Source organism: Camelus dromedarius, chromosome 3, assembly GCF_036321535.1.
Source record: "Camelus dromedarius isolate mCamDro1 chromosome 3, mCamDro1.pat, whole genome shotgun sequence".
Lineage (NCBI taxonomy): Eukaryota > Metazoa > Chordata > Mammalia > Artiodactyla > Camelidae > Camelus > Camelus dromedarius.
The window spans coordinates 34,369,854-34,393,060 of NC_087438.1; the positions used below are offsets into that span (position 1 = coordinate 34,369,854).

Genomic DNA, 23,207 nt, shown 5'->3' on the forward strand with positions numbered 1-23,207 from the left:
TATTAGCACGGCTGTATTTCGGGATCTATTATAGTCTGTCCAGACAGATCCCATTGTAATGGGATCTTTTATTAAAAGATTAGCACTATCTCCTGCAGTTGGTGGAAAAAAATCTGTTATCACTGAGTTATTTGCAGTTGTGGAGGGGGTGGGAGGAGGGTGGTGGAAGATGGGGGGTGGGAGGGCGAGAGGAGGCGTGGGGGGGCGGTCTGGCGGGGGAAGGCTGGGGGTGGGGGGGCGAAGAGGGGGCGGATTTGAAATTTGTAGGAGAACAAATCCCAGTGACCTGCGAATGTCCAAGAATTTTGTCTGCATACTTCGCTGTCTGTTGTCCTTCGCGCTCCAGAAGCGAAAAGAATAGAAATTAAAAAGGCAGCTTTGGAATAAACAATATAGCATTTTCCGTGAAGTAATCGTTTTATATAAAAGGAAATATCGCCTCCTCAGTTTCATTCAGCGGTGCCAAAAATGTTATAAATGAGAGACCCGCCAACTTTCAGCGAAGAATGCCAGGCACTGTGCTTAATAAACTGAGGCTACAGAAGTTCATTATCGATGTTGCAATCTTTTTTATTCCGCGAACCGAGAGAGAGAGAGAGAGAGAGAGAGAGAGAGAGAGAGAGAGAAGAGGAGGAGACTGGAAGAGACAGAGACTCACAGGGCAGAAACTGGGGAGTCTCCGAGAGCGGGGGGTGGGGGGGGGTGGCCAGACCGCCTACGTCGGCGCCCCAGCTCCAGGCTCCGACTCCAGACGCGGCGAAGTGAAAGGGGAGAAAAGAAAGGGAGAGGGCGAGACTGTGACGGCGGGGCGGCCGGGCCTGAGGTGTTAAACATTTTTGTTTGCTTCTGACTCGTCGAGACCGAGGGCCGCGTCTCGGCCCGGCTCAGCTGGGGTGGAACGTGCCAGGGCCACGGTTCCCAGCCACAGCTCTGGGGTCGGGGTGGCCACAGAGCTCGGCAAGCGGAGACCCAGACACAAAACGTCGCGGGGTCCCGCGCCCAAGCTGCGGGGGCCTAAAACGGCGGCGACCCGACCCCGAGCTGGGTATTTCGGCAGCTCGGGGCTCTCCGGGCATTTGTAAAGTCTTCTTGGAACGGAGGAGTGGCGGTGCGGAGACCAACTCCTGGGCCACCCCTGTCCCCGCTCCACTCCACCCCGCCCGCCGCCGCCTCCAGCGCCCCCACCGCGACCCCCTCCCCAACACACACACACACACACACACACACACACACACACACACACACACACACACACACACACACACACGCCGCCACCCCGGGCGCGCCGGCGCTGCCTGCGAGCGGCGGCGTGCAGGACTTGAAGTGGGTGTTCTCCCCCACTCCCCACCCCCGAAGCGTCGCCCCCATCCCCCGCCCCGGTCGCCTGCCCCCTCCCTCTCGCTCCTACGCAAATAAGAACTCGGCGATTCCCCTCCTGCCGCTTTGATTTCGGGCACCTCCACCAGATAATTGGGAAGGGTTTCCAGAAGGTGGGAAATGTCACCTGATTCACACTGAACTTTTAAAAGCTCCCCACCCCCAAGGAGCCTCGCACACCCTTGCTCGCGGCCGCCCTCCCACTGCCCCACACACTGGGAGACCGCCCACCGCAAACTGCGGAGACCCCCGTCTAGATTTAAAGCGCGGCTGCGCCCGGCTTCTGACGTCCATTGAATCGCGCGGGCGGCCGGCGGCGAGCGCGGGGCTGCGCCGGGATCGCTGCGCCCTCCGCCGCTCGCCTCTGCGACGCGCGCCGCTCGCCGGAGCCACTCGCCGCCGCGCCCGCTCCCCGCGCCGCCGCGCTCCTCGCCCCGCGCCTGCCCCCAGGATGGTCCGTCCCAGGCACCAGCCCGGCGGGCTTTGCCTCCTGCTGCTGCTGCTCTGCCAGTTCATGGAGGACCGCAGCGCCCAGGGTAAGCGAGAGGGGATGCGCTGGGAGGCTCGGCTGAGGGCAGGGGTTTGTTCTTCTGTCGTCTCCCCGGGGTCTGTTCTGAGCAACGTTGCTCTCTGAAGATGTTGGACCAACTTAGCGAGTCTGGGATGGAGAGGAGTGGGAAAACTGAAGGCAGTTACACTTTAGGACCGGGAGCCGAGTTTGGAGCGCGGTTATCCTTTAAAAGGAAAGGGAGTGAGCTGGAGTCTTTCTCAGTAGTTAGGGTTAGATGCTCCAAGTTCTGGACATAGTGAGTCTAGATGTTATCTCCCCTGTTTGGCTCTGAAGAAGGGGACAAGCATCAGTAGTCCGGAGATTTAAGTCGAACCATTAGCAATCTAACCTCTCTCCTTCCTACATCTTTTGGATACTTTTAAAAACGACTGGGTGGGAAGGGGGGGAATACTGAAATTTCTTCGGTGGCTGGGGGACATGATTTCAGAAACTTTGCCCAAACTTGGAAATGTGGGTGCCGAAAATTTTAGAAGGAATTAGTTTTCTGCCTAGTGGACGCTTCTTCCAACCCCCTCCCCACAACCCCGCAGAAATATATATATATATATATATGACTGTTTTGAGTAGTTTACAGTTTCTTTTCCCTTTGCCTCATTCCTCTGGCTGTTAACTTTCTGTAGAACAGTGAGAAGCCCACAATTGATTTACATTCTGAGATACATTTAAAAGCAGATTTCTAAAGTTTGGGGGGTTTTCATTAGATTTGTTTACTTCAATTAATATTTGGGCAGAATTTTTTAATAATAATAACAGCTTGCGGTCCAATTATTGTTAAAGTTATGTGGATGATTCATGAGAAGTCTTCCTGACCAAAGTCCAAACATTAAAAGGGAGGAAGGGGGAAAATTCACTTGCAAAGATTTCTTGGTAGGTGTGAGATAGGTACATATATGTTACCGTGAAATGGTAGGAAGCCTCCCTCCCAACCCCTTTTTTCTCCCTACACTTTTCTTGAGACAGACGTGTAACTTTCCTGGTTTCAGCGTTAACATTTTGAGTGTATTGTAAGCTGTCTCCCTGGGCACTGCCCCATGCCGTCTGCAACGCACTCCTCCGAGTTGCCCGCCTTTCCGGGCGAGGCGCTGCCTGGGTGCCGGGGACGTGGGCGCCGGGGAAAGCAGCCCTCGGAGATTTCGAAAGATCGCGGTGGCCGCGGGCGTCCTCTGGGTCTGGCGGATTGCAAAACGGGCCCGTCGGGCGGGCTGCTCCTCGAGGCCGCGCGGGGCAGCTCTGGGCAGGGCCCGATTGCTTTTTTGCTTTCATTTTTCACAAGTGTTTTTTCCTTGATCTGTTCCTGTATGTGTGTCTGTCTCGGTCTCTCTCTCCACCTCCCAACCCTTTTTTCCCCTTTCTCTCGCTGTCTTAAATTCTCCTACTTTCTTAACCTCTGTCACAAATAATACTCATACCGCCTACATGAAACCGACATGTAAAAACATCCGTCGCATCCTGTTTTTGTCAGGTTCTTTAATCTGCTCTTCGAGTCGCTGCAGGTTATGAAATGGGACGAATAAAAGTAAACAGTCTAGTAAAAGTCAATGCAAGCTGCACGTGTTGTGTCTGGGTCACTGGTAACTGACATTGATATGGCTGGGGCGCTCCGGCTTCTCGCTCTCGCCCTCCCTCCCCCTCGCCCACCTCCCACTTCTTCAGTCTAGGCTTTTTCCCCCCTCTCTTTCCCCACCCCTTTCACTCCCTCCGGTTTATTTTCTGCTTTTCTCTACCGTCTCGCTCTCCTCTTCCTCCTCCACACTCACTCCCTCCCCATCCCCGCCGGGCCTCCTCTTGCCCTCGCCGGCTCGCCGCCTCCCTCCCCCTACCCCGCCGCTTACTCGCCCACCTCCCCACCCCTGTCTCCCCGCAGCTGGGAATTGCTGGCTCCGCCAGGCAAAGAACGGCCGCTGCCAAGTCCTGTACAAGACAGAACTGAGCAAGGAGGAGTGCTGCAGCACCGGCCGCCTGAGCACCTCGTGGACAGAGGAGGACGTAAATGACAACACGCTCTTCAAGTGGATGATTTTCAACGGGGGCGCCCCCAACTGCATCCCCTGTAAAGGTAGGGCCCTTCCTCCCCAATTTGCAGGCTTTCAGTAGAGGGCGTCTTACCCTCAGCTTCCCTGCTGCCCAGCTGGGGTTTGGGACTGGGAGAGCTTTGTTCGCGGGTTTCCCCTAAGTCCCCCAGCCCTGGTAAGCCACTCGGGTTGAATCTTGCCTGTCACATACTACAAGCAAAACAAAGTCGGCAGAAGTTCTCAGACTTCTGAGCCAAATGTGGCGGTGAAGCCAGCCAGCCCGCGCGCTTTGAGCGAAATTTGGGTATGGGATGCAACCCACGGTCCCCAACCCCCGTCCCTCCTCAGCTTCTGGGCAAGAGCCTAGGCCCCTCGGTCTCGAACTCTTGGTTGCAGATTGCGCAAGGCATCCGCAGCCCTGCTGGCTGACCTGCGTGATGCCTGACCCTGGTTTCAATCTCTGCCTCTTTCCAACTCCTAGAAACGTGCGAGAACGTGGACTGTGGACCCGGGAAAAAATGCCGAATGAACAAGAAGAACAAACCCCGCTGCGTCTGCGCCCCAGACTGTTCTAACATCACCTGGAAAGGCCCAGTCTGTGGGCTGGACGGGAAAACCTACCGCAACGAATGTGCACTCCTCAAGGCTAGATGTAAAGAGCAGCCAGAACTGGAAGTCCAGTACCAGGGCAAATGTAAAAGTAGGTCCTACCCCACCCCTCCTCCAGCTTTATGCCTGAGCTAGACCCACTGGAAGACCCCTGTGGGAAGGTGTAGTCTGCAGTAAGAGCATAATAAAAATAATAATAATGATACCAAATAAAGGAACCCTTTTCTAACTTCCAAAGACTCCTTAAGAACACTGAAGGGACCAACCTAGAGTCGTAGTTTGGTTTTGAAAACCACAGGGCTCCCAAAGGGCTTTTTGAAAGCTGGGTGCTTCTATTTTGTGATTTCCTTAATAGTATTAAATGCTCAGTCCTCAGGGACCAGAAGATGCCTATTAATGTCTGTTTCCCTCTTTGTTTCAGAGACCTGTCGGGATGTTTTCTGTCCAGGCAGCTCCACATGCGTGGTAGACCAGACTAATAACGCCTACTGTGTGACATGTAACCGCATTTGCCCGGAGCCCACCTCCTCTGAGCAGTATCTCTGTGGGAATGATGGAGTGACCTACTCCAGTGCCTGTCACCTAAGAAAGGCTACCTGCCTCCTGGGCAGATCTATTGGACTGGCCTATGAGGGAAAGTGTATCAGTAGGTATTCTGGATTGAGGAAAGAAAAGAAAAAACAGGAAAAGAGAAAAATGCTACTTCTAGTGTTAAAACTGTGAGGTTAACCAATAAATAGGCCCAAAGCCTCCCCAAACACATAGCTTCACCAAAGGGAGAAATACTCTCCAGCTTGGGTAAACTGTCATGACCACAGCATTCCTGAAGAAAACCATTGTCTTCCGGAAGCATTGGCATATATATTCAAATACCAGCAAGAAATGGGAAACAATTTCCCTTCTTAGAAAACTTAGAACTCAATTTTACACATTTCTTAAGTGCTAGACTTGCTGGAAGCAAGAAATAATTACTTAACAGTTCCTAAAATGTGTTATCAGATTCTGATAACTGATGGAATTCTTTTTTTTTTTAAAGAACCCCCTTGTGGGAAATCAAATACACATTTAAGTCAAGAATACTGTGAAATCCTGTTCCAAAAAAAATACTACAGTATTTTCATACACTAATATAATAAGTAGGAAACGGGGGTTGGGGGGGTTGGTTTCAGTTTTATTATAAAGCATTTTTTGCACAGTATCTCCATTAGTGAGAGATAAGCTGTATGTTATATGTTGACATGCATTGATAGGAGACTAGAGAAAGGGGACAAGGAGGAAATGGATTTACTCATCACAGGTATATTATATCCTAGAAGCAAAGTCCTGTGAAGATATCCAGTGTACTGGTGGAAAAAAGTGTTTATGGGATTTCAAGGTTGGCAGAGGCCGGTGTTCCCTCTGCGATGAGCTGTGCCCTGAGAGCAAGTCTGAGGAGCCTGTCTGTGCCAGTGACAATGCCACCTACGCCAGCGAGTGTGCCATGAAGGAGGCGGCCTGCTCCTCAGGTGTGCTGCTGGAAGTTAAGCACTCTGGATCTTGTAACTGTAAGTGCGATTTCTAACCTTGCCACAATTTAAGGCTTTCCTAGGCAAGCCCTAGGGAATGGAGATGTAAGAAGCACTAAAAACTCCCCATATAGGCCCATTTCTGTTTCAGTTAGGTAGCTGATAAGTTTCACCAGCAATTCAGCAATTCAGCAATTCACGGAGAAAGTCCCTGGAATGTCTCCGGGCTTTTAGGACTTGCTCAATGATCATCAATGGGGTTGCATCTAAAAACCTGTTTCCACTCATTTGCCCATAATTTCTTTTGCTTTAGTAGTGTGCTTTGCTGTTTGCTTTATTAACACTTGAATCTAAACTAACTGCTTCAAAGTATGTTTTTTTTTTTTCTTTTCCAAAGACAGCTTTGTCACACGTGGGCTGCTGCTTTGTGCAGTTGCCTCTACTAACTGAATTAAGGACCCAAAGCAGTTATACCTAGAACACAAGAGCGCTTTTTATCTAATTTCAGGAATCTGCCTGTAAAACCTGAGCCATTGATTCTTCAGAACTTTCTGCAGTTTTTGACTTCATAGATAATGTTTTTTTAAAAAAAAAATTTTAAACTTATTTCATAACAGCAGATGCCAAAAACAAACCAAAAAAAAAAAAAAACCATCTTACTGCAAGTCACATAAAAATGCAACGCTGTAATATGGCTGTTTCAGAGGGCTTTGAAAACATACACTGAGCTGCTTCTGCGCTGTTGTTGTCCATATTTAAACAGCAGCTCCCCTGTATTCCCCCATCTAGCCATTTCGGAAGACACCGAGGAAGAGGAGGAAGATGAAGACCAGGACTACAGCTTTCCTATATCTTCCATTCTAGAGTGGTAAACCCTCCACCAATGTTAAGTGTTGACATAGCCTTTGGGCAAAAAAAAAAAAAAAAAAAAAAAAGAAGGAAAGAAAAAAGAAAAGAAAAAAAAGAAAAAGAAAAATATATTGTCCATACTGTAAATAAGTGTATGCTTATTTATTTGGGGGGAAAACTATACATAAAGGACCTTTGTCCTAATGCTCTCTCCCAGGCCACCTTGTTACTCATTGGACCCGGAGAGGCGGTCATTGTGAGGTCTACTGGATGAGGCCCGTAGTTGAGACTTGTAGACATTTATTTATACTGTGTCATGTTTTATAATTTATACATAAAATGTCTGGTTGACTGTACACCTTGTTTTTGAAGAAATTTATTCGTGAAAGGAAGAGCAGTTATTTATTGTGAGGTCTCTTGCTTGTAAAGTAAAAGCTTTTTTTTTTCCTTGTAAACCATTTAAGTCCATTCCTTACTATCCACTCACTCATCCATCTCCCTTCATTTCACTGTTGTTAGGCTCCTTTCCACTTTAGCAAACTGGCATGTCAGTTTCTGTCATGTTTATTTATTGGATTCTCTGCTGCCTGTTGTGTACATACATGATCCCTCGGGTTTTGTTTACAAGGAATCTTGACTGACCAAAAGGCATTATAACTCTGACTCAAAGAGAAGGTACAGAGGATACATCTTTGAGGAAACTCCTACTTCAGTTCTCTTGTTTTGATGAAGACATTTGTGAGAGAGAGGGGGTGATAGGATTGTTAGGTTTCTAATTACTGTACTTTTAAGACTTTCCAGATCCAAAGAAATTGAGTGATATGGGTGTCAAGAGCCTGAAGGGGAATCCTACACATTCAACCTTTTCTTAGGTGTTTCCTTTAAGCGAGTCTGCTGTACCTTTCAAGTTAGTTCTCTTCACCCAATGTGTCATGAAAAGTTATATCAAAGCTTTATCAGTTCAAGTTTCTTGCTTTTCATAATACTTTTTTCTGATGCAATTTTATATTTTCAAACATGGCAAGTTAAATATAAATTCATTTAAATATATAGTTTTGTACTTTTCTACCATGTAAATGTGCAATGTATATAAAAGTTATAATGTGTATTTGTAAATAAATGATGAGTGAAAAAATAAAAAAATTTTAAAAAGCCAATGGTCTCAATTGCTGCTGATGTCAAAGAAGTTATTTGGGCTTTTGAGTAAAAATGTATATGATACATTTGCTGAGAAATAGAGTTGTCACTGAAATTAAATGGCCAGGGCAGCCAGAGCTCCAAAGCAAGGTAAATTACAGGTCATCTCAGTGGAGCTCAAAAGATAAAGGGACCTAAGGTCCAGTAACCCCTTTGTAGGAGTGATGGCAGACCTACCACTAAGCAAGGGAGAGGAGGGCTACAGATGTTCCTCCTGCAGTGCACCAAGCCTAAAGTTTCCTCTTTAAAAACACCGTCTTCTTAGCTAGCCTTGTTCCAAACTCATCTCCATAGCCAGAGGCACACTTTATCTTTCCTGATCTAAATAAAGTGGATCTTAGATCTTTAAAAGACAAAGCACATTACAAGGAACAGTGAAAATAGACTAATCTATGACAACATATTCTAGAAATCAGAATATCAGCTACAGAAATAAAGGCCATATAGTGTTGGAATTCTAGGGGGGCTTGGTGAGCAAAGGATGGGGCAGGGGTGGGTTTCCACAAAGAAGTCCATGTCACATGGAGATCAATGACACCCTCAAGGTAAGAAGACGTGGCAATATATTGCAGTTTCCACTAGACAGCCAGGTCACTCACACTATTAGAGCCTCAGATTGGCATTTGCCACATCAGTTGTCCCTGTAATACACTAATACGCAGTGACACATAACTAGATAATCTCAAGTTTCCAACTCACTGTGTGCTAATTCATTGGCTAAGTATTAAAAATACCAATTGCAAGTTGTGAAGTGAGGGTTAGGATTGTGGGAGCGAATAAGCAAAGAATAATCAATATTGCCAACATTTGCTAAACAAATATGTTCTTTCAAAGACTGTGGCCCAAGTTTTTTTAAAATGTTTATCCCTTTTGTGAAAACCTAATATAAATAATTATTTTAAATGATTATAGGAGACTGTTGGCTGTCAAATGTGGTCACCAAATGAGAAATTTGGTGGAGGCAGAGGGGCCTCTTGGGTGGGCAGAGTTTGTATAATGATTAGGAGCCTGTAGGGTTTTGTTAGCCCTCAGCCCCGGGTTCCCAGAGAAAGGGGAAAGGGAGGTGCAGAAGACAAACAGGCTGCCGTTAACCACGGGAAGACAAGGATTATAACCTCTACGGTGACCAGGAGCTGCTGGCTTGCCACTAAGGATGGGCTCTGGGAAGAGGAAAGAATGGGCAGATAAGGTTTCATATCCCATCCTGGAATTGATATGTTACCTTTTTCTGGGATGCTACAGATGCTTTAAAACTACCATTGATGATCAGAGTAAAAACGCCAAATTTAACAGGCACTAATATGTGTCCTGGCAAAGGAGTGTGACAAAATAAACAGCTTGCCTTTTAAACAATATCTTGATTATTTATTTAAAAATTTTATTTTATGTTTGTCAGCATCAATCATTCCTCTCAAACACCAGACAGTATCTCACTTTCCTTCTTGGAGTTTCCAACTTTTCCCGTAATCCTTCATTAGGATAATTAATACCAAAAAATAGAAATCTCTTTTAAAATTAAAATTAGATTAATACCATTAGGCTACTGTTAGAATTTTAGTTATGACTCAGAAGATTCTAATTCACTTAGGCGTATAATGTAATTAATAGAAACAGTTGCTAGTAACTAGTTTTAATTAGTATGATTACATTCTAATCATCATTAGGAATTGCAAAATATCAAGTAATAAAGAGAAACCTATCAGATGTCTAATTTTCATCAGATATCCACTTCAATTAAGATTTTTATATGTTCCATAGGTATGGTCCTTAGTGTATAGCAAAAACAAAATCTGCCATAATTGGAATCATTCTCAAACAATGTAGCTCAATACGGTACCAGACCTTAAATTGTACCCAAGGAGGAAAGTGCTATATATAACATTATTAAGCCAATTGACAAAACTGGACTACTGTTCAGAGATTAAAGTATCAATGTCAAATTTACTGAAATTAATTACTGTACTATACATTCAAGAGAATATTCCTATACTTAGGAAAGACACACTGAAGTATTTAGGGCAAAGGACCAAAATGTAATTTACCCTTAAATGATTAAGCAAGAAAAAATATGAATTCAGAGAGCATAAAAATGATAAAAGAAGCGGAGTAAAATGTTTATTAACAGTAAGTAAATTTGAGTAAAAGGTATATGGGTATCTTTAATACTATCTTTATTTTTGCAACTTTTCTGTGTTTGAAGTTATAGCCAAATAAAAAGTTTAAAAATTTAAAAAGTCATTCTCAAGGATAAGTGCACAGTGGACTGCTTCTCCCAATCTCTAGGAAAGCAACTGAAAGAGAGTCATTTACCAAATCATTTTGTGGGGGGAGGGTATAGCTCAGTGGTAGAGTGTGCTTAACATGCAGGAGGTCCTGGTTCAATCCCCAGTACCTCCATTAAAATAAATAAATTAATTAAAACCTAATTACTCCCCCCATAAAAAATGATTTATAAAAAAAATTTTTAAATCATTTTGAATGACCGAAAGACTGGAAAGTAATTCCAGTGATTTTACAAAGGCTAAAAATCAAAATTGGCAATGAGAGAATTTCTGACATCTAAACCTTACCTAAACTGAGAAAAATAGATTTTTTCTTTTCTATAATCATCTTAAAATTGAGAATGATTAATAGCTTTGCTAAAACACTTCAAACACCCAAAACCCCAGTTCTCCCCACTACTTGGTATGTATTATTTGGACAAGGAATTTAACCCCTTTGTGCCTTAATTTCCCCATGTTTGTAACCAGGATAATGAAACTACTGTCTCCCTGAAAATAATGTTCTGAGGATTAAAAGAAATAAGATGTATAAAGTGCTTGGATCAGTGCTTGGGATATAAAGAAACAGTCAGTAAATAAGTATCCTCTAGGATTATAATAATTGCTATTAATTAAAGGAAATAAACCTGGAATTGCGATTCATTAACCAAACTCCACCTTGAAGATTCAATGAATGAGGAATGGCACCAATCAAGACCAGAAGCACAAGTGTAAACATTTGTTTTAAATGAAAGGTATATATAATTTTAAAGTATCTAGCCATGTTAATGTTTAACAAAACATCAAAAAGTTCTAGGTGCTATAGCAAAAGTTCACAGTCCAAATACCAGGTTTAGCTACATTATTTTCCATGGAAATTTAGAAAAAATTTCATCACCCACCCACCTTTCCAAAGCCACAAAATATGCCTTTTGTATTTTTATTCACACACTCAACACAGTCCCTGGTAGTAAACTAAATTAAACCCATCTTCTTTAATTTTGATATAATTTCCTACAAGAGGACTATAGATTCCTAAAGATAGTAATAAGCTATTTCTAAACTACCAAAAATCCCAATGTAAATTGTACAATTACCAGATTTAAAAAGATAATATATGATTTAATCAACAAACTCATATATTAAAAAACATTTTTCAAAACCTGAGTCCTAAGACAGACACATTTCTGTTCTTCCCATTCCACTTTCCATTCAGATCAGCAATCACTCTTCAGCCAAAAGCTGTCATGTAAATAGACTCCAGGCATGCCTGCCCTGAGTATTCAGCAGACCTGCCCAGACATGTCCAAATCCCAGCTTCTGCTTAGCTGGACTCCCCCCATGAGTACTGATGGTCCCTGGGTTTTGCCATCCTTGGACCTCAGATATCTTGGCTGGTACCATCAAGATTCCTGTGGCTGAGTCCTTAGACAACTTGAAAACATATTCTCTGGATTACACCAAATGTAGTCCTGGCAGAGCTGTAATTTGTCATTTTTCTATTTTAAGAATATGGCCCAGGAACCAACTGGTACGGTTGGGAGCCAGATATATTCCCACCAAAAGTCTCTTGTATTAATTCCCTAACAACTCAGATCTCTCTTTTCTCAAGAATTTGAGGCAAGCAAGAAATTAGAGACAAAGTTACAATTCTGGTGAGACAGAGAGGGCTGTATATCTATTCTAGTTCCAAGAGATCTGGATAGATCTCTATCTTTTCTAGCATCAAAAAAAAAGTGTTGGGGTGATTTCATGGTCATGATGCTTCCCATAAACAGTGGTTGCAGTGAAAGACCAAGGCAAAGGTCAGTCTCTATAGTTTCTTGAAATTGCTGTGGGCTTACTGGCTAATGATAGCAGAGGAACTGGATTACTCAAAAGGCTAGCCATACCTGAAACTCCTAAGGTAGAGACTTCTGTAGGATCAGTGCCCCAGGGAAAGTTATCAAAATAGATCTAGAGCAATTTATTTATTAAGTATGTGGAACCAGGACCCAGACAATAAAATTCCCAAATTGAAACAGTGCTGCTTCAAGCGTTGGTGCCTGGACCAGCAGCATCAGCATTACCTGGGAGCTTGCTGGAAATACAATGTTAGAGTGTTACCAGGAAAAGGAAAATATGAATTACTTCGGTTCTTAGTCCCCCGAAAAAAGATTTTTGATGAGAGACAGAAAGCGTGATATAAGCAAGATTTTCATTAGTGAAGTAAAAAAATAGTGAAAGATAGTACACTCCTGAGAATTGGGAGCGGGCCAATCCAAGAGAGGAAAAATGGTGCCGTTCCTTTGTTTTTCCTATTTTTATATCCTGGTTTCATGATTGATTGATTGATTGACAACTCAGGTTCCCTGCTCTCTGGTTGACTGACAGCTCAGGTTCCTTGTGTCCTGGATTGTTCCTTTCCCCTTCCACTCCCCCTGCCCAGTGCTCATTTCTATCTAAAGTATCTAACAAGAGTACTACCCCAGAATCACTGAACAAAATTCACTTGTGGTCAAGATCTATGGCTTAACAAGCTTTCCAGGTGACTCTTATGCATGCTAAAATTTGAGAACTACTGCCTAGAACCATTTCAAGTTCTGAGTGAGCCCTGGCTACCTGATGTTCCAAAAGTAGCCAGAATACCCATGCATGGGTCTCTGATAAGGCTACAGAGAAGCCATGCTCACCCTGTTCCCCTAGCCTGACATGGCCAGGATTCCTACACATAACTAGCCTTATCTGTAGAAGTGCACCTGCTGGTGGTAAAGGCACTTGGCCATAAACATCACAGGGCACATACTTTCTAAGAATATTCTCAGCCTTCACCATCTTAAAGGAGATCTTCTTCCCAATGAGACTTAAGTTGGGCTGGCTAAGAGTTGTAGACTTGCCTCTACCATTCCTTCCAGCCATAGGTGGTGGTTTTATCAAGTGGTAAGTTTGTCAAGAAGAGACATGAATTTTGAATGGAATTGCAACATTCTAACTGTGGTCTTCCCCTAAGTTCACATTTGGTCCACTTCCCTTCCTTGGCACTTGCCTACTTCTTCCAGGAGTTTTACATCATCTTAGAGTAGCATTTTAGCTTCATTCATGGGTCAGGAAGCCAAAACTGCTTCTTATCTGATCCACGTCTTCTAAGAACATGGAGGTCTAAGCAACCAGATGGAATACACATATTCCAAACAATAACAAGTGACATCCTCCTAAGGTTGCATCCAGATGCAACAACATCCCAAGGTGCATGGCCTGAACCAAGGGTAGACAGGCCTCTCTCTCAATTTTTTAACATTCTAGCCCTCCAGACCTCATGTCATTTCCTACCTCAATCTCCTCAATGATTCTCTCACCAGATCCTTGGTTCAGTTCATTTCCACACAACCTCTGACCAAAATCCTAACCATCGATGAAATCCACCTTCTCCACACCTATACCCATGCTGCTGAGCAAGGATGAAATCCTCAAAAAGTTCCACTGAGTGACCTTACACAAGTATGCTATCTAATCTCAACCGGGTTCTTTAAGAGCAATACATTATGCACATCTCTCTTTTCCCATCTCTCCCTCTCTGGCACTTCCAAACCCTCACCACCTTCCTCAAGCAGCATATCCGCTTCCACTCCCCTCCCTCTCAGTGAACTTTCTCTCATCTACTTAGCTAGAAAATTCTGCCACCAGGAAAGAATTCTGTCAGCTTCCTCCACTGCCAGCATTACCATGAGTTTGCCCAAGTCCATACCATTTCTAATAACCTTCCCTCCACTCTCTGAGAATCTCATTTTCCAGCTGTGTTTTCATAGCTATGGTACCCCCTCCCATCTCTTCTAGAAATTCACTCTATTAGCAGAGCTTTCCCTCCATCATTTTAAATTTCTCCCTCTATGGTGGTTTTTATTAATCTGAGCCTGTAAATATGCTTTATAAAGTTTTGTAAATAAGGATAGAATAATTGAAATAATATAATTAGTAAAGTTTGCCTCATTCAAGATACCCACACACACATAAATGCTTCAGCCTTGGCTAGCTCTTTTAAAAAAAAAAAAAAAAAAAGAAAAGAAAAGTCTTCTTATGTCTCCCTCTAGATACAACCTGTGGAATAATCTGTACTCTGCCTCCACTATCTCACCTCTCATTCATTCCTCAACCCTCTATAACGTGGACTTTTCTCCTATTATTCATCTAAAGAGATTCGACACAGATTAGCAATGACGTTCAAGCTCTCAATACAATAGACACAGTGGACATTACTCTGTTCTTATCTAATGAATCACTCTCTAACTTGTACACTGTCAATCAGATTCTGTTCTTTTCAATTCTCCTGGCTTTTGTATTCCCACTGCCTGTTATCTCACCATTTTTATGGGACTTCTTTATGCGCTGTGTACTTCTCACCAGTTAAAGTAGGAATTAAAAGGTGGCAATCGATGGACTGTATCCAGTTTATATTTTACTTGATCACATAAAGCTATAAAATTATTTTGAATTAGTTAAAAATATTTTCAAATTAGGAAATTCCACCCCAAATCTGAATTTCTACTTTCTCTTGACAAATCTGAAAAACAGATATGACAAGGCCCAAATCCCATAAAGGCACAATCACCAGGAGCAGAGCAGACAGCAGCCGCTCTCTCCTTTAGATGGGGTATTCACTCCCTAGCTTACTGCATCAGGAGTATTTTCTCAGAAGCACTCAAGAACCGGGAAGTGGTTCACAATCTACTACCAGTCAAATGCTCCACCCAATAAAATTCAGCCTCCAAACACTCTATGCTGTTCCAGTGCAATTCAGAGGAACATGGGGAGGGCAGGGAAACAGAACAGAGAGCAACAAAATCAGGCAAACAGAGATAAGCAATTTCTTAAATCATGAACAGCAGTCAGCATTTGGCAGAATGTTTTGCAATTGAAAGCTTTTTGACCTCCAGCCTCTAGTGGACCAGTGCAGGAACTCATCCTTACAAATACATGACTGAGGAGCCTGAACTCAACCTCCAGCAAAGACTGGTAGAAAACTAGGAATTCTCTGAAATTAGCAAAAATCTTATATAGGAAAGTCAGCTCGGTGCTGATGACATGGGACAGAGATCTAGGTGACAAAAGATAAAGGATCAGATCAAGATAAACATTTCCCTTCACTGATATTCCAGGGCCAAGGGAATGAATACAGACTAAAGTAACATTTTGAAAGTTGTTTGTTTGATTTATTGATTTTTTTATCTGTTTAAAATTCTCCTAAAGTGTTTTACATTTTATGGGCCAAGATTTCACCTCAACAGAAATCCAAGGGTATCATTTATTCATACTTTATGACAGCAGTTTGAGGATCAACTATACTTTTTTCAAAAATCTTATATGTGACCTCAGTATTAAATTCATACAAAATTTCAATAGTCAATTAATTAGAAAGAAAACAAATTTGTATAACAAATCAATGTAAAATTCAGAATTTGTCTGAGAAATATTGTACCTTTAAAAATTTGCCAAGATGTCCAGAATAGACAAATCTATAGAGACAGAAAGATTATTGGTTGTCCAGGGCTAGGAGGATGGGAGAGAAATGGGGAGCTGACTGCTAATGGGTATGGGAATTTTCTTTGAAGGGATGAATACATTCTCAAAATGATTGTGAAGATGATTCACAACTCTGTGAATATAAACACCGTTGAACTGCACATTTTAAATAAATGAATTTTATGGTATATGAATTTTATCTCAGTGAAGCTGGTTTTTTAACAGAATTTCCAAGATAATTTAAGTAGAAGAATTTCATAGTTTTGCTTACTTTTAAAATTGTTTTAGTTTAACAAAAATCGATTTATATAAGACACACATTATTAGATTTTAACACATTCTACTGTGTACTCATATTTACCCTAGATTTCTATGCCCTAAAATATCAGTTTTGATGGTGGTAAATGTAAACCAAGTATTGAAATTATAGCTCTAGAAAATTTAGTCATTTTAGCTTCAATAGGAATCTTTTCATGAATTAAAAATACACCATACTTTCATCCCAGTTTCATTACCACAGAGACAGTAAAATAAGGAGTCAGACTTCTATGGAAAAAAAGGCTTAATCTACTAATATAAATTTCTTTTAACATTACTGAAATAACTCTCAGAGTAGGTAAATGATAAAAATCTCAGTCATCTCAAGTCCTAATTTTCACTGAAAACGTTTATCATAAAATTAAAAGAACAACAATAACCAAATTTATATAAAAACTTTACCCAAAGAGAATAATTTTTGTTCCCACCTGGCTATTAACATAGTCAATCTTAAGGCAATTAATTATGTCAGCACATGTTTTTATTGGTGTGCTGCCAATTTCTATCAGCACAGAAGTTAATTTTTTTTTCCCTTTTGGGTGTAAAGTGATGTTGGAAAAGAGAATTATTAGTGTAGTACAGTTTAATCTGTAGTAATATTTTTGTTTTGCTTGTTATGCTTCTTCTTAGAAATGATAAGTTTGTAACGTTTTTGGGCAAATACATTTAAACACACTCATTCTTTCTGATTAGAGCAAATGATTCCTTCTTTAAGAAAAATTTTTAGTCCTCAAATAAATACACTTTGTTTTCCACTTCAAAACTCGGTAAAAAATTAGACCCTACCATCTGAATGCTAATTTTCTTTAATTAAATTAAATTTTCACACATTACAGTTTTAAAATTGCAGCTTTCCCTTTCAAAATGCAGAAGGAAAGAGTTAACTATATCTTTTCTCCTTAACATGATCTTTTGTAAAACCCTCCAATTTTACTCAGATTATTATTCTTTAGTTAAAGTTGAATATGCACTTTTTCTTTTTTTAGATTTTAATCTGATCATTCAATTCCTCTAGGTGGGAAACTTGAGAATTTATGCAAGCACTTTGTTGTTTATCTAGAATATTAACTACATATCTCAAAATATGATAAGCAACATACTATGGCAATGATGCATATGTCATGAACAGATATCCAGAGAGAATCTTTCCTTAAAACTCTACTTCCACAGGGCTCCCATAATCACCCAGAGCTAGTTGCGATTTGGAAAAACCGAGGTTACTAATAGCTTACCGGTCAGAGACACACGTACACATTTTGCTCCATCTTGGAATTTACCCAGGGGATTTTAATGCAGGAAAAGCTGAGTGTGCTGATTATTCTGTTTGCATTTCCACTCCCATCCACGCTCCATCCTTCTGTCTCCTGCTCTGTGCCCTCCAAGGCTGAGCGATGCAGAATGTGTTTCTCATGCCCCCATGGGGGCTGGTCTCCCTCTAGGTTTGGCCAGGGCACTGAGAAGAGAGTAGAGGCCGGGGGCAGAGAGATGTGGGGTACTGGTACCCTGCTCCCTCCTTGTTTCAACACCAGCTCTCTGTCAATAGCTGCTTCCCCGCAAGATTGTCCAGGAGAAGCAGGGCAGCCCTATCTACACATTTCCACTTCTCTTTGACTCCAGAAACTTTATTTCCTGCCCTTGTCCCTTATTCTCTGGGGAAAGCAAGGTCTTCCTATTGTTGCTTGTCTAGGAGCCATTGCTTGCTTACTCCCTACACCTGCCCACACCACTGTGAGGAGTCCTGTCGTGAATGAAGATTCAGACACACCCTGGAAGTGTCTCTCTTCTTGCCTGAACTTTTGACTGACACACGAGTCATCTACACTTCCTATTCAGATCTGATTTTTGGTTGATCAATCCTTATTTCATATAGGAAAAGGGAGGAAGAAAAAACTCAGGGAGAGAATAGTTCCTCTACCAGTCCCAGATATGATGCTTCTTAATTTGATCTACCTCATTTTCTAAAATTAAAAACCCCTGTTTTTGCTAACACTGCTTCTAAACTTTGGATCCTTACTGAAAACACCTGCATGCATGCATTTTTTTTTTCTATCTAATTTAGTGAATACAGCAGTTTCACACTCTCAAATTGGGAATAGGCAGCAAAGACAGGCAGCTTTCACTGAAAACCAAAACAGAGGTTTCCTGAGTGTTCCTCACTTGTTATGTTTGCATACTGCACTTTTAGGGCAATCTGTTCCACCACCCTTTGTTCAGATTTGTCTCCAGGACCATGGCACCAATCTGTTTGAAAGCACAAGTTTTTCAATTGTGTTTTTGATAATGAGTCTGCTATAAGCACTGCTTTATTTTCTTGCACAACTGAGGAGAAAAGTCTAGACTCAGAATCTGCTACATTTTTGAATTAACAAGAGAGCTTATCGTATTTATATAGAGAATAAATATAATAAGACCAGTAAGATCACAGTCAGTGTGTTAATTATCACAAGTAGGAAAATAAATTCAAATTTCTAAGACAAACATATTTATTACTTTAAGTGAATAAATGTAACTTTGTATAACACATATTCTAACAGATCCAGTTTCTAAAACATGCTTTGAGATTAACATAACTAAGTTTATAGGTTATAATTGTTAACTAAAAGTCCTTTATATTTAGAATCTGCATATCATAGAGGACTTCCTCATAAATGTTAATGGACATAAGAAAACATAATGGTGTTTAAAAGAGACAAAATTTATACAATTTAAAGTGGAAGAGCTTTGCTCCTCCTCCCACCCTAGGCTGAGAGTTATTTGTATATCATGTTCTTAAAATCACTTACACACTTTTTTTTTTAAAGGCATGTTTTATTTGAATAAGAAATGCATACACATGTTATGAAATCAAAAGGGAACAAAAGGATGGTTAGGGAAAAGAATATTTCCCTCCTACCTCAATACCCTCATCACCAAATTCCCCTCTTCTGAAGCAATAATGGTACCAGATTCCTGTATATTTTTTGGAAATATTCAGTGCATAAATAAACATGTACCTGTACTTTTGTTTTGCATAAATGTTACCTTAATAGAAATTTTATTGTGCAGTTTGCTTTGTCTGCTTTTTATACCTTATAACTTATAAATTGTTTCATATTGGTTTAGAGCTGGCTCATTAAAAAAAAAAAAAAGGGAAAGTGTTAAACTGCATCGGTGTACCACAACTTAGTTTATTTTTTAAGATCATTCTTGCTTTGGGTGCCCTGTACAATCTCCTCATCAATCCTTTACTTCTCCCTCATCTTTTATTTTCAGTTCTTTTTTTTTTTTTTTTTTTTTTGGTTTATTTGTTTGTTTTCACTTATATAGCAGGAAAGATAAAAACAATGTGATAATGATGATAATGACATAAGGATATATGAGGGTGAAGAGATAACTTGCTTCCACTGAGGATTTTTCAGTGGTGTGCTGGTAAGTGTGGTTTAACAATCAGTGTTGCAGAGATAAAAAGCCCTGAGTTTGTGGCATTTGCTGATTATCCTATCAGAGTCAATTTCAAGCTGCCAGTATGATGCCACTGAACCCAGAGTTGGGAAGAGATACCCACCATTCTGTAATATTTGCACTGTATAGATACGAGATACTTTTACCCTCATCATCATGGACAATCATTAGGAAGTGATGAGTTTTAAAATACGTATTATTTTTGCTTTGGTATAATTTAATTAGTACACCTTATATACTTACATGGCTTAATTTTGAATAACAGCTTGTTAATTTTTAACAATTGGCTAACAAAATTCCTGAAAATGGTGTAATCAGCTGTCATGAGCTGGTATGAGCCAGCTCTAGCATACCTCTAATTGTGTTTCTCCTCATCGAACAGATACCCACATTAGCATATACCTAAAGATATCTTTTCTTGACTCAATAAGGTAACTCAGACTTAATATGTCCAAAACCAAATTCCTGATTACCACCGCATCCTCAAACCCTCTCCTCCAAGAGTCTTCTGTATTCCAGCAAACAGTGACTCTGTTCTGATTGCTCCAGTCAGAAGCCTTGAAGGCATCCTTGACACCTTTCTTTCATAAATGACATCTAATCTGTCCATAAATCCTATGGCTATGGGCTCTACTTTCACAATATATCCAGGATCCAACCACTTCTCCACTGATACTAGCCTGGTCCCTCTTACATGTCAGCACAAGGTGTTGCCTAGCACATACTAGATACTAAACAAATGAAGATGTGCCTGCAAGGAAGAATATTTTGAAAAAACATTAATCTCATTTTCATGTAGTTTAACTTTCCTTTGTCATTGTCCAATCCAAAATCTTCAATGGATCCTTATTTTCCAGAAAACTATTTGCAATTTGTAAGCCACTGAGTTTGCACGGAGTCCACAAATCCATGTACACACCAAATATAATACATCTGGTAAGATACAAACTTCCATTCTTTTCTTATGCCTGTAGATGCTTTGGTGATAAATAGAACACAAGTTTATTTTAAAATACCATGAAGGGGGAGGATATAGCTCAAGTGGTAGAGTCCTTAGCATGCAAAAGGAGCTGGGTTCAATCCCCAGTACCTCCTCTAAAAACAAATAAATAAATAAGCCTAGTTACCCTCCAATAAATAAATAATAATAATAAAATGTTTTAAATACCATGAAATTTATAGTAAATTTTTTGTCATTATAGTTTTTCAGGAAAATCCAGAAAGTATGATTACAAAGGAATCTTTGTACTGGAAAAAAAAAGAAAAGAAAAAGCTGGCCTAGAGGAACAAATTCAGAATCAATTACATTTAATTTTAAAACTCACTAATTAAAATTGTGCTGGGTGATACCTATAGATCAAAGGAGTGTGCCTGGCTTTGTGAGTGATTACAACATGAAAAGGACATATCCTTGGTCCTGTAGAATTCTAATCTACTTGGGAGAGAGACAAAATTCAACAGAATCCTACCAAGAGTTCCACTGTGGAAAGTACACAAAGTGCTATGAGGCTATCTGGAAGAGAGAGTAACCCTCCCTGAAGGAAACAGACTTGCCATCAGAAGAGGCGGGGACAGGCTGAGCCGAGCCTTCAAGTCTGGCTAGCTGGAAGGCAGAAACGGGTCCCAGGCAAAAAGAAAGGCCTGAATTAAAGAACAGGTGTGAAAGTGAAGAGTGCACTCAGAACCACTGTAGAATGGTTTTTACGGCTAAAGGTATGTAGCTGAAACGCGTGGAGTAGCAGGATACAATAGAAAGATAAATTGCTGTCAAATTTCTGTGGGTTAGACTGATGACTTTGGCTTTCTCCTGCAAGTGAAAAGCAGCCATCAACGTTTTTCAGCTGTGTTCAACAAACATCTATGAGTCCCTACCATGTAACTGGCAGTGTACTGTATCTAGTACCAAATACTAGAAATGCAACAGTCACCAAGTGAGATGAGACGGTGCCTACCTTCAGTCTTAGAGCAGGAGAATGATGTCACCTGATCTGTATTTTTGGAAGACAAATCTGTAGAAATGATTAACTGACTTCATTGTTTTTCAATCATTTGTAAGAGGAAATTATTTTGGACAGATAAAATGTATTCACTATTAACAATTCCCCTCACCTGTATTTCCCTCCAACCCCTTTTATAGGGAAGATAGAGTCAAATAAAGAGACTTTTCTTATGCACAGGGAGGAAGAGCAGGAGGATTGTTACAAGTTGAATTGTGTCCTCTGAAAATTAATATGTTGGCGTCCTATTCTCAGTACCTCAGACTGTGAGTTTATTTGGAAATAGGATCACTGCAAATGTAATTAGATAAGACAAGGTTATTTAGGGTGGACCCTAATCCAGTATGACTGGTGCCCTTATAAAAAGGGAAATTTGGATGTAGATGCACACAGGGAGAATGGCACGTGCAGGTAACAGCTGAGATCAGGGTAATGCTTCTACAAGCCAAGGAGTGCCGAAGATCTGGTGGCAAACTGCCAGAAGTCCTGAGAAGGAACCAGTCCTGCCCATACCCTCATCTTGGAGTGCTAGCCTCTAGAATTGTGAGACAATAAGTTTGTCCTTTAAACCACCCAGTTTGTGGTACTTTGCTATGGCTGTTCTAGCAAACTCACAAAAGGCTGCAAGCTAAAACTGTTCATTAGAAAACAAATAGAGAAAGAGCCTTGTTGGCATGGTGAAATCAGAGTAGTGAAGCCAAGAGTCCATGAAACTGGACAGGCTTCTTAGGAAATGAAGGAAAAGACAACACACTAAAAAGGAACTTCGAGGGGAAGAGTAAAAATGTCCCTTAGGAATTGTCAGAAATTGTAGAAAATTAAGCTAGACAGGTGAGCCCGGGTCAGATTATGTAGAAATTTGTAGGATTTTAAATTTTACCTGAAGAGAAACTGGAAGCCATTGAAGGATTCAAGCAGGGCAAGGATATCATCAGAGTTTAATTTACAGAATTCTACTGTCTACAGGACTGGGGAAGAGGGATTGGGGACGAGGGAAGAGGAAGAGGGGACAGGAGGGACATGAATAGATGGGAGGAGGCCAGTTCGAGGACACTTGCTATGGTCCCATTAAAGATGACTTAGCCTCAGGGAGGTAAATTCTGGGATCTGGCTTCAACACATGTCAAACCACTGTGGGCTGTGCTTTTGGTTATTTGAGGAAACCTTGTGTTTCTGCCTACATGGGAATTGCTGCTTCCCTGCAAGTCATGCTCTAAGATGCTAAAGAGACTTCTCAGTTGTCCCCTTTGGAGAAAGTAGAAACAAGGTAAATATATTAAAGAGTGAGATCGTCCTTGTAAATTCTCCTTATTCTCACTTGTGTTTTCTTTCCACATCTAAGTTGTGACTTACACCATTTTATTTTCATTGACTAGAGAGCACTGCTTTTAGACTCAGATCCCCTTGCCTTTGGCAAAGACCATCAATGTTCACTTATTTTTTATTATATGCTTACTGATATTCATTCTATTTGGCTTCTTTATCTTTTCAAGATTTGATTCTACATAAAACATTATTTTTTTTAAAAAAAAACTTCAAAGCAATGACTGCTTTTTTACAAACAGAAGAATTTT

At 41.2% G+C, this 23,207-nt stretch overlaps 1 protein-coding gene across 3 annotated transcripts; it reads left to right on the forward strand.

The window, feature by feature from the left end:
• The first annotated feature begins 1,448 nt into the window (after positions 1-1,448).
• Positions 1,449-8,060, forward strand: FST (follistatin). 3 transcript variants are annotated; one of them, XM_031444954.2, is made up of 6 exons: positions 1,449-1,913; positions 3,813-4,004; positions 4,442-4,660; positions 4,991-5,215; positions 5,883-6,113; positions 6,864-8,060. In XM_031444954.2, exons 1-6 carry the CDS (start codon positions 1,829-1,831, stop codon positions 6,944-6,946), a joined length of 1,035 nt encoding a protein of 344 aa, XP_031300814.2. In that variant the 5' UTR covers positions 1,449-1,828; the 3' UTR covers positions 6,947-8,060. The 3 variants fall into 3 exon arrangements, with proteins under 3 accessions (XP_031300814.2, XP_031300816.2, XP_031300817.2); XM_031444956.2 differs by having other exon boundaries at positions 1,812-1,913; positions 5,886-6,113; XM_031444957.2 differs by lacking the exon at positions 6,864-8,060 and adding an exon at positions 6,583-6,704 and having other exon boundaries at positions 1,812-1,913.
• Positions 8,061-23,207: the final 15,147 nt, after the last annotated feature.